At 42.0% G+C, this 15,217-nt stretch overlaps 1 protein-coding gene across 1 annotated transcript in view; it reads right to left on the bottom strand.

Moving 5' to 3' along the window:
• The window catches only part of LOC122945418 (GPI inositol-deacylase-like), a 657,393-nt gene that overhangs the window by 391,599 nt on the left and 250,577 nt on the right, over nt 1–15,217 (bottom strand). Inside the window, exon 4 of the mRNA XM_044304488.1 lies at nt 7,790–7,961. Coding sequence (XP_044160423.1) covers nt 7,790–7,961 — 172 coding nt within the window. The remainder of the gene's footprint in view (nt 1–7,789; nt 7,962–15,217) is intronic.

Here is a 15,217-nt window from a genome sequence, read left to right as displayed (position 1 = left end):
TGGGGGAATTGGTGCTCTAGACCTCAGTGCGGCGTCCCGCACTGTCTTGGGTACAGAGATCACTTACCCACCACGTGGAGATGTCTTCCTTCAGTGCTCCGACCAGTTGTTGCTTGCAGTTGGCTTCCTCGGCTGTCGGCGTCCCTCGTGGTCTCTAGGCGCGCGCGCCCTTTTACTTAGGTATATGTTGTCAGCGTGACCTGGTGTTGGTCACGTGATCGGGATCTGCCGGGCCGGTTTAGAAAATAGTAAGCGCAGCAAGGGGAGCGCTATTGTTGGTGTCTGTTACCACAGCTCCGTTGGCAAAAATCCTCCGTGCTCCTTAAACGCGTTTCGGGACTATACTTGGTCCCTTCATCAGTAAGTGGAGGACTTGCGGCATCTGACTAGAATTTATTGGCTGGCCCGTTTTGAGTTAATTGATTGATTTAGGGTGCAGCCCATCATTTAGGGTTAATTGGAAAGTGGATTGTTCGTTACTTAATTGAAATGTTTATTTCGTTCTAGAACATCAGGTTTTGGTCATGTGGGACCAGGAATATGGTCAAATAGGAGATATTGAAGTTGATAATCAGGGTAAAAATTGATCTTAGTGATTGGCTAAAGGGTTCGGGTGGGATGTAAGATTGGGATAGGATATGTATTTTTTGGAATGGGATGATAATGCTTGGGATAAAGTGTTTGGTTTAGTGAAAATTGGTTGCAAGGTGCTGGCAATCTTGGAGTACAATTGTATCCAGTGTGTATGTTGTATGTGGTATCCTGGTGGGGATGAGACTAATGTATGTATTTTGAGTTTAGTATGGGTATATGTGTGTGCCTGTATTTCTGTGTGTGTATATGTAGTGGATATTGTGGTTGATATTTTTGGGGTATGGATGTGTCTAGTCTGTGTGTTGTATTTAGTGTGGGTATGTGTGTGTATTAGTGTGTCTGTGTGTACGTATATGTAACGGATATTGTGGCACATGGTGGTGTATCCGATTTGATAAGTTGGTCTCAGCTTTCATTTGTACATTTTGTGGGTGATGGGTACATGTTGTACATTTGTCCCATGTGTATTGAGATGGGGTGTGAGTTCGCTACTTGCTCCACGTCTGGGTGGCATGCGTGAATCGTACAACACTGGTCCGTAGTAATAGACCCAGCGTTGACTGGACGGGTGCCCCCAGACTGTGGGACAGGGCGTATCGCCAACATTCAATCCACCCATTGGGATATTTATAGTGGTCTTGTATTGGGCTTCTATTAGTGTTGGTCCAGGCGGTCTGTAGTTTGGTATACAGGTCTGGGGTATAAGGGACTGTCATATATTGAGACCACCTCTTTTCCTAACACATTTACCCAATTTTAGTATTTTAACTAAATAAAGACCATTTTATTTATCCCATTTATGAGTGTGCCTGCTACCTTTTTATTCTCAATCGGATTACTGTCCGTGATCCTTACCCTCTTCCTTTGATTCCGGATTTGTTTAACCAGGGTGTTCTCAAGTTGGAATTAAGGGGGGCATATAATCTGGTTAGGATCAAGGAAAGCGATGAATGGAAGACGGCTTTTAATACTCCTGAGGGGCACTTTGAGAACCTGGTCATGCCTTTTGGGTTGATGCTCCTGCAGTTTTCCAGCATTTTGTGAATTAAATTTTTCATCAACTTGTGGGGAGGTTTGAAGTCGTGTATTTGGATGACATTCTAATTTATTTTCCAGAAGTGGAGATACATCAGGATCACAGATGTTACAGATCCTAAGAGATAATAAATTGTACGCAAAATTAGAGAAGTGTGTTATTGCTGTACACAAGGTGCAGTTTTTTGGCTACCTTCTGTCATCTTCAGATTTTCGAATGGATCCAGAGAAAGTCCTTGCTGTATTGGATTCAGATCGACCCGAAAATCTGAAGGCTCCTATGCGGTTTTTGGGGTTTACCAACTATTACTGAAAATTTATTCAGAACTGTTCAACATAACTGACATGACTAAGAAAGGGACAGATGTTTCAGTGCGGCCCGATTCGGTGTTGCAAGCCTTTTCTGCGATTAAGGAATGCTTCTATTCTGCCCCTATATTGATGCAGCCGGATGTATCAACCTTTTATTGTGGAAGTGGACATGTCCGAGGTGGGGGTAGGAGCAGTTTTATTGCAGGGCTCGTCGCCTGGTAAACAGCGTCCATGTGCCTTTTTCTCGAAAAAAATAAATAAAATATTCTGCAGAAAGAAATTATGATGTGGGGAACATGGTGTTACTGCCCATTAAGTTGACTTTTGAGCAATGATGTCATTGGTAGGAAAGGGCGATTCATCCGATCACGGTGTTCACTGATCAATTTCACTGTCTCACATCGTCCCCTGTGCCCTGTGAAAAAGCCAGCAAGAGAAACGGACGTCGGGCCGCCCCCCTGCCAGGTTCAGTATTTTTCATTTGTTATGTACTCCATATGCTGATAATGCTGCCTATTGGTGTCACCGGGTGTTAGCTGTTCTGTGCATAGTAGCATGCTCATCAGTCCTCTCAATCCACCCAGGGTTGGCTGCTGCAGCCTGTGGTGAGGTCTTTTGCACTTATCGAGGTGACTGATATTTGAGCACACTGACCATCCCGTTCCATTCTGTCTTATACAGTATCCGGTGCACTATACAGGCAGTGGCAACCTGATACAAGTATGATATATTGATATATGTACTGGTTTTGGGGGGATTTCATCCACACTTTTCTGTGTTTCCCTACTGGGTTTTAAATTATGTATTATCTATTCATGCGGTTTGTATGCATATATGTTTAATAAAGATTTTGTATGAACATTACCGCTAGTGTATTTTGCATTTATAGGAGTTAAATAGTTTGTGGCCGTGCGGTATATATAGTGTCTGTTTTCAGCCTTTTTTTTGGTATATTCCGTTACCTATTCCGTCTAGACCATGGACTCATGTATCCATGGAATTTATCACTGATCTACCTAATTCTTCAGGAAAGACAGTTATTCTTGTGGTAGTTGATCGCTTTAGTAAAATGGTACATTTTATTGCATTACCAGGCCTACCTAATGCTAAAACCCTTGCACAAGTATTTGTTGACAACATTGTGAAACTCCATGGCATTCCCTCTGATGTGGTCTCTGATCGCGGTACTCAGTTTGTTTCCAGGTTCTGGAAGGCGTTCTGTACTCAGCTGGGATTCAACTGTCTTTTTTTGCGGCTTTGCATCCTTTTCATCCTCAGTCGAACGGACAGACGGAGCACACTAATCAGAGTCTGGAGACTTACTTGATGTTTTGTAACTGAAAACCAGGAGGAGTGGTCTTCTTTTTTGTCTTTGGCAGAATTTGCCATAAATAATCATAGACAGGAGTCCACTGGGAAGTTGCAATTTTTTGGGGCATATTGGTTTCACCCGCAGTTTGGCACATTTTCTGGTTCAGATACTTCTGGCATCCCTGAGGAGGAACTTTTTTTCATCATCATTGCCATCTATACGGCGGAAAATTTAAGATAACTTGATTAATATGGGCTACAAGTATAAACGTGTAGCTGACAGGAAACGTATAGCCCAAGCCTAAGAGTGGGTAATTCTATGTGGCTGTCCACAAGAAACATTAAGTTGAAGGTACCTTCGTGGAAGTTGGGTCCAAGGTTTATTGGTCCATATAAGATCACTGCCATTATTAATCCTGTAGCTTTTCGTCTTGAACTTCCTCAGGCCCTGAAAATTCGTAATGTGTTTCATAAATCTTTTTTTGAAGAGATATGTTGAACCTATGGAGCCATCTTCCAAGCGACCCGCTCGTGTCATGGTGGACAGTAGCTTAGAATTTCAGATCGCCAAGATAATTGACTCTCGAGTTCTCGGTAGATCTCTTCAGTATCTTGTTCACTGGAAGGGTTATGGACCAGGGGAGAGGATGTGGGTACCGGCCTCTGACGTGAATGCCAGTCGTCTGGCGAAAGCTTTTGACAGGTCTTACCTGAATAAGGTCGGTCATGGAGCACGGAGGTCAACTGTAGTGGGGGAGGGGGTACTCTCACGGTCGTACCAAGATATACAGACATCCCGGCGACAGTGAGTTGCATGAGATCTGTGAGCGTGGCAACACGTGGTTTGATCGGACAGGTTTTTCTTGTGGATCAATAGGTGTCTGTGTTGTTTCTGGTAATGGCCACACCCCCTTGACTCCAGGTGGTGCTTATGTGGTTATTTAACTTTCCTTATTTATAGTTGCTTCTCCCACTATGCTGTGCGGTTTATAGCTTCTGTGCCTGTGGATTGTTTGTGGTTGGATCTCGGCTGAGTTCCTGGTGCTTTCATAGCCATTTTGAAGTTAAGTCTTTCCTTTCCCTTTTTGTATTTTGCTTGGGTTCTATGTGTTGCATTCCCCTATTGTTTGTATTAGGACTCCTGTTTGTCCTTCCTTTTGGAGGAACAGGTAGTCTCTTCCCTGCCATTAGTACCAGGGTGCTATAAGGCTAAATTGGACTCTAGGTATTCCTGCATATGAACTCCCCTACCTTTGGGGTCTGTTCATACTGGTAGTCAGTCAGGATTTTGGTTAGTGTTTTCACTAAGAGGTGTCCATTTTCCTTCCCTAGCTCTCAGGCCCAATTCCCTGTTTCCCCTCTTCCCTCCTATGTTCGGTGAGGTGTTTCCCTTCCACACCAAAGTGTGACAGATATCCTATAAGTCAATGTTCAAACCATTAATTCTTCCAGGAGCATGTATAGCCTATAAGTTTCCTCACGCCCATTAAGGCACGAATTCCAGAGGAACATGTATTGCCTTTAAGTCTCCTGCAGTCCTCACTGTGATTCATTTCTATGGGCTTTAACTTGTCATGTACTGTGGTCAGTGTTGAAACCTTGGTCTTGATTTAAACCTTGTAAATTGACAGATTTCAAATAAGACCAAAATTGTGGCTGCAGCTCAATCACAGTGATTGCTAATGTCCTTGCTCATCCCCATACAGACTGTTTTCTGGTAGCAAAGCGTGTTTAGACAGCACAGAATAAGCTGCCGGCAAACGATGATTTAGGTACCTACACAAATTATTCAAACTGCAGCACTTTTACACTGCCAGATAATCCTTAACATGTGTGGCTATTAACACTCAGTGATTATCTGGTGGATTACCAGCCCATGTAAAGGGCTGCTAAAAAATACTATAAGAAAATAATGTTAAGAAATACTCCTCAGAAGTGGCCCCCCCTTCTGCAATCACACAGCTTTGAATAGTGTTGATTTATTTATTAATGTTACCTTAGAAAACACAATTGAGGATCAGTGCATGTGTGTGACGGGGAGGATTAAATGGATTGTACCATCAGGACAAATCCTTTTCTATCTGCAAACTGCCGATAGTGAGGAAAGTTATAGGTAGCTTCAAATTTCACTTACAGCAGGGGCAAATATTTCATGGTAGCATTACAAGAGGGCCATTAAAAATGTATGACTATAATAAAGGCTTCCAGAGAAAGTAAACCCTTACTCTATGATGCCCATAAGCCCTTTTGATCTTTAGTCTTCTGCCCCATACAAGAGCAAACTGTATCACAGGCAACAAATGACATACAGCTTCATCCTGTGCAACAAACCATTTGTTCAATACGGTCCATAAGGTTCACCTTGAAAGAATAGTAAAATTCTGTAATTTCTCTTATGTATTTGTGAAAAAAACAGCCTTAAAAACCGTCATTTTGACTTTCGGCATTCTATGTAACTGCAGTGTGTAACAACAAAATACTACCAAAAGACACACTGCTAACCTTCAGAGACTTTTTGGAAAAATATACATTTCCTTCACAAGCCATCTTTCCTTTTCTATAGGCTTCTAGCTATGTGTCGAAAACTATTTGCCAGATGAAAATAGATCCCATTCAATCTCTTGCTAACTACAAGGGACATTCCCCAGAAAATAATGTTGTATTATAATTTCCTCCAAACCATTCTAAACTCGACACTACACACAGGCATATCCACATGGGCGCGTCACTTTCCTGAACTGTTACCTAAAGACATGGTAGATAACCTATATAAAAGCGAATAGATATTTACCCTCTGCTTTTTATAGGGATGTGGTGCTTAAAATCATGCATACAGCATACATCTCGTTATTATGGAATTATCTTACAGGAAAACTTTCCATTTCTTCATCCTTAGGCCGAATGCACACGGCCGTTGTTCACGGCCGTGAGCGGCCCGGATTCCTGCTGAGTGCAGGAGCGCACGGCGTCAGGGGTTGCTATGACGCCATGCGCTCCCTGCTGCCGCCGCAGTACAGTAATACACTGGTATAGATCACACCAGTGTATTACTGTACTGTGGCGGCAGCAGGGAGCGCACGACGTCGTGCGCTCCTGCACTCAGCAGGAATCCAGGCCGCGGTTCCACGGGCCGCTCACGGCCGTGTGCATTCGGCCTTAGATGAACACAACTGGAAGCGGACCTTTTCCTATTAGCGGTTTCTAGGGATGCCCCCGATTCAACACTTTTGGAATAAAGTGGAATCATTCGCCTTCGACCACCTAGTAAATTTTATACAGTATTGTGCTGTAAAAAACACAGATGTCAACAATATTAATTGAATTTATATCCAGTTAGTATGAATAAATCTGACCCAAGGATAGCAGCAGTGTCGGACTGGGGTGCATAGGGCCCACCAGAAAAATTTATTTTGGGGGTCCACCGTACGGATACATTCAAATATTACCTGCTCACACAGCAGCAAGATGCTAACAGATGATTGAAAATGAGGGGCTCTGCAGCAACTTTGAAGGTAGGTCCTGGGGAAAAGAGGATACTGGCTAGCTTTCCTCTATACCTAGACGTCATCTCAGTTATCTGATTGTGTGTATAATAATTAACTGGACAGTTTCTTTAATAATCTATCAAGTTTCATATATGAACATGGTTGATGGTGCTGTACATTGAATATATTTATGTAGTGCAGCAATTCTAATGTGTTATGTACCACTTGTGCAGGGGGTGGAGGACTTGGGGTCCCCCTTGTTCAAGGGCCCATTGGGGATTCACTTGTACACCTGTGGGCCAGTCCGAGCCTGGATAGCAGCCACAGTTTCCCTAATCAGAAAGAATAGTGTTTACAATACCAAACAACAGGAGATCCATTCATATGAAAATTACCTATTTAAAAAATGAGGGTGCATTCACACAATCGGTGAAAACGGGGACCTATCAGCCTTTCTCAGAACCATTGCAGTCCATGGGACTATTCACATGCCAATTTATTTAAAGGCCGGTGAATAGCGACTGTCAAAAATATGATGTCCCATTTTTGTTGCCATTTTGATGGCCAGATGGACCCTATTGATATCAATGGGCCATTTTTTCAGGGCCATTTGGACAGAAGTACACCCGCACATTCGCTCCACACTGGTAGAAGTAGCACCAGATGCTGCCAGCACCGTGACATCACATGATCACACTGGAGGTGTCAGGTCCTGCTGCCCTTGGTGCACAGCAATTAAATTTAACCATATTTAATGTCTGTTTTAAATGGACATTAAAAATAAATGGAACATGGATCCAGGACGGACATTAAAAATGGATAGACAATAGATGTGCACACTGATGCAAAATGGCCATGAAAAACTGACAGTTTATGCAATTTTAACAGCTTTTTTTTTTTTTTTTGTAACACTGTCGGGTGTATATACTGTTTGTCTCAGCCTGTGCAAAACACACTGTATGTACAATGCATATTGGAATCATCTCTACATATGCTGCTTTCCCCAAACCCACAATTTATTAATTAAATGTATTATTAAAAATTATACTTACCAGTTATATAATAATCTATAGGCAATACTGGCATAACATGAGGTGTAGCTTGTGTTATAATGAGGTTTATAAATTGAGGCTTGAAACTTTTTAACGTAAATAATGCTCTTGCAATAAGGCCACCCATCGAATGACCGAGAAGTATAACACTTTGTGGAGGAAATTCTTGGTTCTAAGACAAAAAAAGGGAAATAGAACTGTGAGGATATATGTCCATAGTTGCATTTTTTTAAGCCAAAATGAGAAGTAGCTCATAGAAAAGGAAAAAAAAAAAACTGTACAAAAGAACAGATTCTCCTCTACTCTTTTTCTCAGAATTATGGCTGTTTTAGTTAGGCAGAATGTGCAACGGAGCTAAGGAGTGAATAATACGCCGTGCTGCTTGGTCCTGGCGCTCTAGCTAAATTTGACAATTTCCATGAAACATGGTTTGTTTACTTTCAGTCAGAGTCCACACAGAGTCACATTCACAGTTGCAACCAATGACTGTCTTTCAGCGGTGATGTGCACACAATCAGCACATGATCCAGCAGTGACTTAATGCTATTACCGTGCTAAGCATTAACTCACTGAGGAAAATTTATCAAAACGGGTGTAAAGGAAGACTGGCTTAGATGCCCATAGCAACCAATCAGATCCCACCTTTCATTTTCCAGTGGCGGTCAGAAAAATGAAAGGTGGAATCTGATTGTTTGCTACGGGCAACTAAGCCAGTTTTTATTTACCCCAGTTTTGACAGATCTCCCCCACTGCATTCATAGTTTTATAGTACATCAATAAACTGATTAAAAAGGGGCAGATAAGCAGGAAATAGATGTACAAGACACTTATACAGATTGTAAAAGACTGAAAAAATATATAGACAATGGATCCCACAGAGGAATGCCAGATAATAATACTATGGCAATGAAAAAGGAAACGTTCCAGCACACAGGTAAATCCACACGGTTGTTCGTCTTTACTGGTCTTCAAAATAAAATCACGTACAGCATGTATCTACACCCACCACCGTGAACAGTTAACATGTTTCGGACCTTACATGGTCTTTAATTGTAACCTGTTCAAAGTGAGTGTCCACAGGAGTATATATCCCCCACCCCCTCATTGGGTGGGTAGGGTATAGAGGTTCCAACCCTCCTGGAGGCACACCCTTGAACACCTTCACCTGTCATAGAAAAATAAGAGAGTTTGAACACATAAAAGTCACACCTCACTCACAAGCCATATGTATCTGTATAACACAGATGGAATGTTTGCAGATGAGCATATAATAAAAAATACTCAAAGAAAAGAAACTGCAGCATGATACCCAGCCTGGAACAGCCACAAAAAATCATGTGAACTGAAAAACGCACCATGTGATCAGGCTTCAAAAAAAAAGAAAACACAAAAATGAATTGGTGCAAAAAAAAAAAAAATCTTCATACCAAGGCCATGGGATTGCACATGTTTTTTCTGTGAGCGTATGACATATATACAAATGGCCCGTACCGCAGTTGTTATTAAATTGAATACCATTCCTGTAGAAATTCATCAAAAATACACAGGATTTACAGGAAAGACACTACTTATAATAGTGCATTAATTCTCTCTTAAGGTTCAATCCCAATGGATGACATGTTTTTAGCCTAAACATCCAGAAAGCCTCCAGTAGAAGGATCTTTTTTTTGTGACCCCTGCTCTGGGAGAGGGTGTCACTTTTTAGATAGCATAAGCTCTGAAATTGTCAACTCTTCTGTTGTGTACCCTGATGAAGTGACTCGCTGCACTGGAGATCCCGATGGCCAGGGGGTTGGAAATGTAGTTGAGATGTTCCCGTAATCTAACCTTAAGTTGCCCCCCAGTGCTGCCGACATACATAAGATCACAGCTAGTACATTTGATTATATAGATAACTCCCATACTGTTACAGTTTACATAGCTCTTAATAGAAAACTGTTCAGTATGCATGGAGTTATCAAAGGTGGTAGTTGGATGTTCATAATTGCAAATTTTGCAAGGATGCCCTCCACACCTAACTAAAGCCCCGATACTTCATCCGCGTTGTCCTAGTCTGAACCCCAGATGGGGTAAACAAAGTTGGAGACAATACATTTGCTAAATTACTAGGGCGTCTGGGGACAATCCTACATCTATTGTAACAAAAGATGATCTTCATATAAGGTCGGGAGGCATCTTTTGACAGCCTGTTCAATCTGAGGGCATTGTCTACTAAATGTGAGAACCAGTGTCTGTTTGTCTGGGGCAATCGACTTCTTTTTATGACCATGTCCCCCATCATCCTTTTTGAATAACAATTCTGCTCTAGTTTTGTTTTTAACAATATTGAAAGCTCTGGTAAGTATCCATGCCTGGCGCACGCGAGTTCACAGGATAATAGTCTGCATTTTTTATTTCAAATTTTTGACTATCCACTCTGGTTTCAAAACACAGATTTTCTATTTGTAAATCATTCAAACAAACCAATGAACATTGTTCCGCTAAGGACAAACTGGTGAACTCATTGCAAACACTCTTAAAGGATCCCATTGTATCCCCACCCTGTTTGTCAGAAAAGTGCCGTCTTGTCCAAAATTGTGGAAAAAAGGTCAAAGTCGGTTGCAGGCACAAAGTTCAAGCCCAGGGACAAATACCTCATATTGCTCTTTTGTTTATTCTGCTTGTGATAAATTGATAACATCGTGTGAGACAGGCCCATCTGAACACTCCCCTACACCTTGCGGCGTCTAGTTGACATTACATGCGGTTCTTTGTACGTTTTCTGCCCGCCCTTCTTGCTAGTTTTTTGGAGGTGGACCCCCATGTTTTTGTTTGTTCTTAGACTTCTTGTAGTAGGAGAGCTTGTTATGCGGCAGAGACTGTTGTTCTGGCTCCTTATCCAGATCCTCCATGGAAGCCTGTGAATTACTTGTGAATTCTGAACCTTCTGGTTCGGATGAACTGAAACAATTTCCAGGTGACCCTTGATTTTTGCTATCTTTTACCTTTAGATTTAGTTTTGAGTATAGATTTCGGGGTGTGTGGGTGATTCTCCCGTCTCCCCCACTCATATATTTGATCATTGTCATAATCAAAGAGGTAACGTTGGAATTTATTTTGTTTAACCTCCATTATGCAGTCTTCTATATTATTTTATAAATCAGTAGTTTTTTCCTCCATAACCTGGAAATGTTCCGAGTTTTCATTTTTTTTTTTTTTATGAAATACGGCATGCCTCTATCTCCCTCTGAACTGAAGCAGGTTTTTCGCTTTCTTGTTCTATTATAAGAGCCACCAGCTTTAGGGAACATTCAGACAAGATAATGTTCCATTGACAAACAAATGCCTCCGAGAACATTGTGGTAGGGATTCTTTTTTATGCAAAGTCCTGTTGGTATCATAGACCTCTTCACATATTTAATCAAAGTGGAATGATCCCACCATATTTTCATTTCTTGTACAAGAAGTTTCTCCAATTGTTGCATTTAATTTGCATTTGTAGGTTCTCCAGTGTGGATTGGTCTTTTTTCTGTGACAGGTGAAGGTGGTCAAGGGTGTGCCTCCAGAAGGGGTGGAACCTCTATACCCTATCCACCCAATGAGGTGGAGGGGGTGGAGATATATACTCCTGTGGACACTCACTTTGAACAGGTTATGATTAAAGACCATGTAAGGTCCGAAACATGTTAACCGTTCACGGCGGTGGGTGTAGATACATAATTTTATTTTGAAGATCAATAAAGACGAACAACCATGTGGATTTACCTGTGTGCTGGAACATTTCCTTTTTCATTGCATCTATCAAGACTGGTCCGGTCAAGTTCCGTGCACCTCAGCTGGTATGGTGAGCTGGAAAAGCAATTTCTATACAAATACTACTGTGGCAGCAAGAAAACATAAAAAAGCAGAACTTTGAGACGTTCTCACAGCTCTGTGTCTCCACCCCTGTAATGATGTCACTTAGAGTTTGGAGGTGTTCTCACTGTTCTATTTCTCCGCCCCTGTGATGAGGTCTTTACTCCCAGCTGTTCCTCCTGCATTTGATTTCCCTGCCTTTAAATCACCCCTCCTCCTATTGTAGGGCGTAGATTATATTTCTCTTTTCAGTTGTAGCTCTGCCTTGAGTATCTTCACTTGTTAAGCTATTAGCTCTCTGGACCTGTGTTCTGTTGCTGCAAGCACTCCGGATATTGCCAGCGGCCCTTGGATCCGTCTTCTCTGCGGCTGCAGCTCCATCAGCTAAGTGTGCAGACATTGTTGTGTACCTGGTGATTTTCTGACTGGATCTGAGGTGGCCACGGTTCCCTCCATATTCTGAGCAGGGCATCGGTGGCCGTGCCCCTTCCACTAGTGTAGGGGTTACAGGGCTCATCAGTCCTAGGCACGTGGGCATGCCTCGTTCCACCACATGGATCCGGGCATGTGCTTTAGCAGCATAGGGAGAGTGTTGAGGGTCTGACAGGGGTCACTCTTTCTCTTCCCTAGTTTGGGTCCGGTCAGTAGCTCGTTTTACTGTGTATGCTCTTGTTACCCTTAAACAGCCGTGACAAGTACGTGGCTCAGTGCTTTGCAGTGCTGGGGTCCTAGGTTTGAATCCAACCATGGACAACATCTGCATGGAGTTTGTATGTTCTCCCCATGTTTGCGAGGGTTTCCTCCGGGCACTCCCACATTCCAAAGACATACTATAGGGACAAATGCTAGTGTAATGGCTGTAATGCTTATTTTTGGACAACCATAATTTTTGTAACAATTTATTTTGTGCCGATTTATTTTGACCAACACAAGTTCCCTTTACATTAGTTTTAAACGTAGCTTTCCGTAGTACCACCATAGATCATCTGTTTCAAGAGAATGCAGCACTCATAAAAGCGCTGTCTTCTCTTCACTTCTCTGTTTACCAGCTCGTCGTCAACATTGTGCTGGAAGAACACTACAAAAAACATGCTACCCACTTAATTACAGGAGTGTTTTTCCCTCTTCCTTACCAGGTAAATAGATGCTTAAATTGGCAAAGACAGACACAACTATATGGAGAGTGCACACAATATGTTGGGACATCAAGTTACAAAATCAAACCATGTGGCTCCCCCACCTAGATAAAAAAAAACATGATTCACAACCTATACACAATACAGACCCGGCTAGTGGCACCTCCTAGAGAGCCCGACACGTGTTTCACATCAGCTTCCTGATGGGTGTAGAGGCATAAGGCAGAGAGGGCCCTATATATATATACCCAGGACTACCAATTAGTCACACATGATGAAAATCATATAAGCCAAGCCCCACTTCATATCATTCATCCATTCACACAAGGCGTATTCTCCTGCAAGCACGTCTAGCAAATTGCAATCATGTGATCAATGAGTCATGTGATGCAAGATAAAAAAAAGAAGACTGCGCTTGATACTAGCATCAAATGAATGATCGCCTCGGCACAAGCACTCATTAAGACAATCTTGGATAAGGTCAAAACGACCAAGAAAAAAAACCCACCCAGTAATCAACACCAAAGTGTCCAAGATTCATGACAGTGGTGACGGTGTGTGATTTGTGTGAGGGTAAAAACCAAAAAGTGCGAACAGGAGACAAAGGGAGAAAAAATGCAAACGGTCAAATGAGAATTAAATATATAGGTATGCACGTGTAATAGGTGCAAAAAATGTAGAAAAATTTGATGAATGAAAAAATCTTTTTATTAATTATTATTGTGTGGGGGAAAAAATTGGTAAAAAAAAGTAGGAAATGCGAACAATGTGAAATGTGTGGTGAAAAAGAAAGTACAGAAGAAAAAAAAATAGGAACTTTTTGCATTTTCACATTTTTTTTCTCTTTTGTTTGACTTGATATGATTATTTTTTCCTCCATGTTCACACATGACACACACCTTTTCTACTCCTCACTTCCACTACAATTTTTTTTTTCTTCTTTCTTCTGAACCCCGTTTCTTTTTCATCACACATTCCCTACTCTTACCCCCCAAAAATTTTTTACACACAATAATACAAATATTTTTTCATTCATCAAAATTTTCAACATTTTTTGCACCTTTTACACATGCACACCTTCTGTTATATTTAATTCACATTCATTTGTCCGTTTGCATTTTTTTCTCCCTTTGTCTCTTGTTCACACTTTTTGGATTTTACCCTCTGGCAAATCACACTTTTTCTGGTGTTTATTTCTACTTGCTCATTCTTTCCTGCACTCTCACCGCTGTCATGAATCCCGGACACTTTGGTGGTGATTACTGTGTGGGCTTTTCTCCTTGGGCATTTTGCACTTATTCAAGATGGTGGATCTGGCAACTGCTTGATTCTATGCCTGCGCCCCACCCCCACCAGATCATGTGATCAACTGGGAGGTGTTGCATGCCTTTTGCTTATACCGGCTGGTCTAGGTGTGTGTTCAGTAATCGTATTATGTGTTTCCGTTGTAGCCACAGTTTGTCTTAATGGACGCTTGTGCCGAGGCCATCATTCATTTGATGCTAGTATCAAGCACAGTTTATTTATTTATTTGATCTTGCATATACGTGCTATACGTGCTTGCAGGAAAATACGCCTTGTGTGAATGGATGTATAATGTGAAGTGGGGCTTGGTTTATATGATTTTCATCATGTGTGACTAATTGGTAGTACTAGGTGTATATATATATATATATATATATATATATATATATATATATATATATATATATAGTGACAGAGTGTCTGGAGAAGTAGTGGATGGGGCCAGGGAAATGTTCAGGAGAGGTCTGTGCAATTCGGGTTTGCATAAAACCTGTTCTTAGGGCCTGTGTTGCTGGAGTGGGGAGAGAAGGGTGGGCCCCACTCCATCCGGACAGTCCGGGTTTTGGGCTGTCAGGTAATTATTCCTCAGGTGTGCTGGCCTGATATAAGGCTGAGAATGCAGACACAGCTCTCTCAGCCTGGGAACAGGTTACCTGCATAGAGCCTGTGAGAGCACTTCAAGAGGTACGGACTTTTCTATTTTGTGTAGGTGCTTGGTATTAGGCCGGCACTGGGTCAGGGAGGGTTCATGCTGTATAGTTAGAGCCGGACAGGCTTAGGATTTTTGTTTGCTATGTTTTATGTTCTGTACCTCAACCTGACAATAAAACTGGCTGAGGCCAGTTAAACGAAGTTCCTGCCATGTGGATTGTAACTTCTTCGGTGTGCCTGCTAAACTGTGCCTGTCTACCCAGGAGACGACAGCCCCGCTACCTAATCCCTTACATGTGGTGGAGGATGCGTGCACACCAATTTCTGGCATAAGAAAAAAAAAAAAAAAACTGAACATTTAAAGGGACAGAGTCCATTTTTGTGCGGTGCACCAAAGACTGTTTTCTGCCTCTTGGAAAATGGAGGATGTGGTTAAAGCTATGTTGCAAGCTGTTGCATCTCAACAGGAGGCTACCCGAGTGCAGCAGGAGGCTACCCGAGT

The sequence above is a fragment of the Bufo gargarizans genome, chromosome 8 (genome assembly GCF_014858855.1).
Source record: "Bufo gargarizans isolate SCDJY-AF-19 chromosome 8, ASM1485885v1, whole genome shotgun sequence".
NCBI lineage: Eukaryota > Metazoa > Chordata > Amphibia > Anura > Bufonidae > Bufo > Bufo gargarizans.
This window is presented reverse-complemented; position numbering and strand designations above follow the sequence as displayed.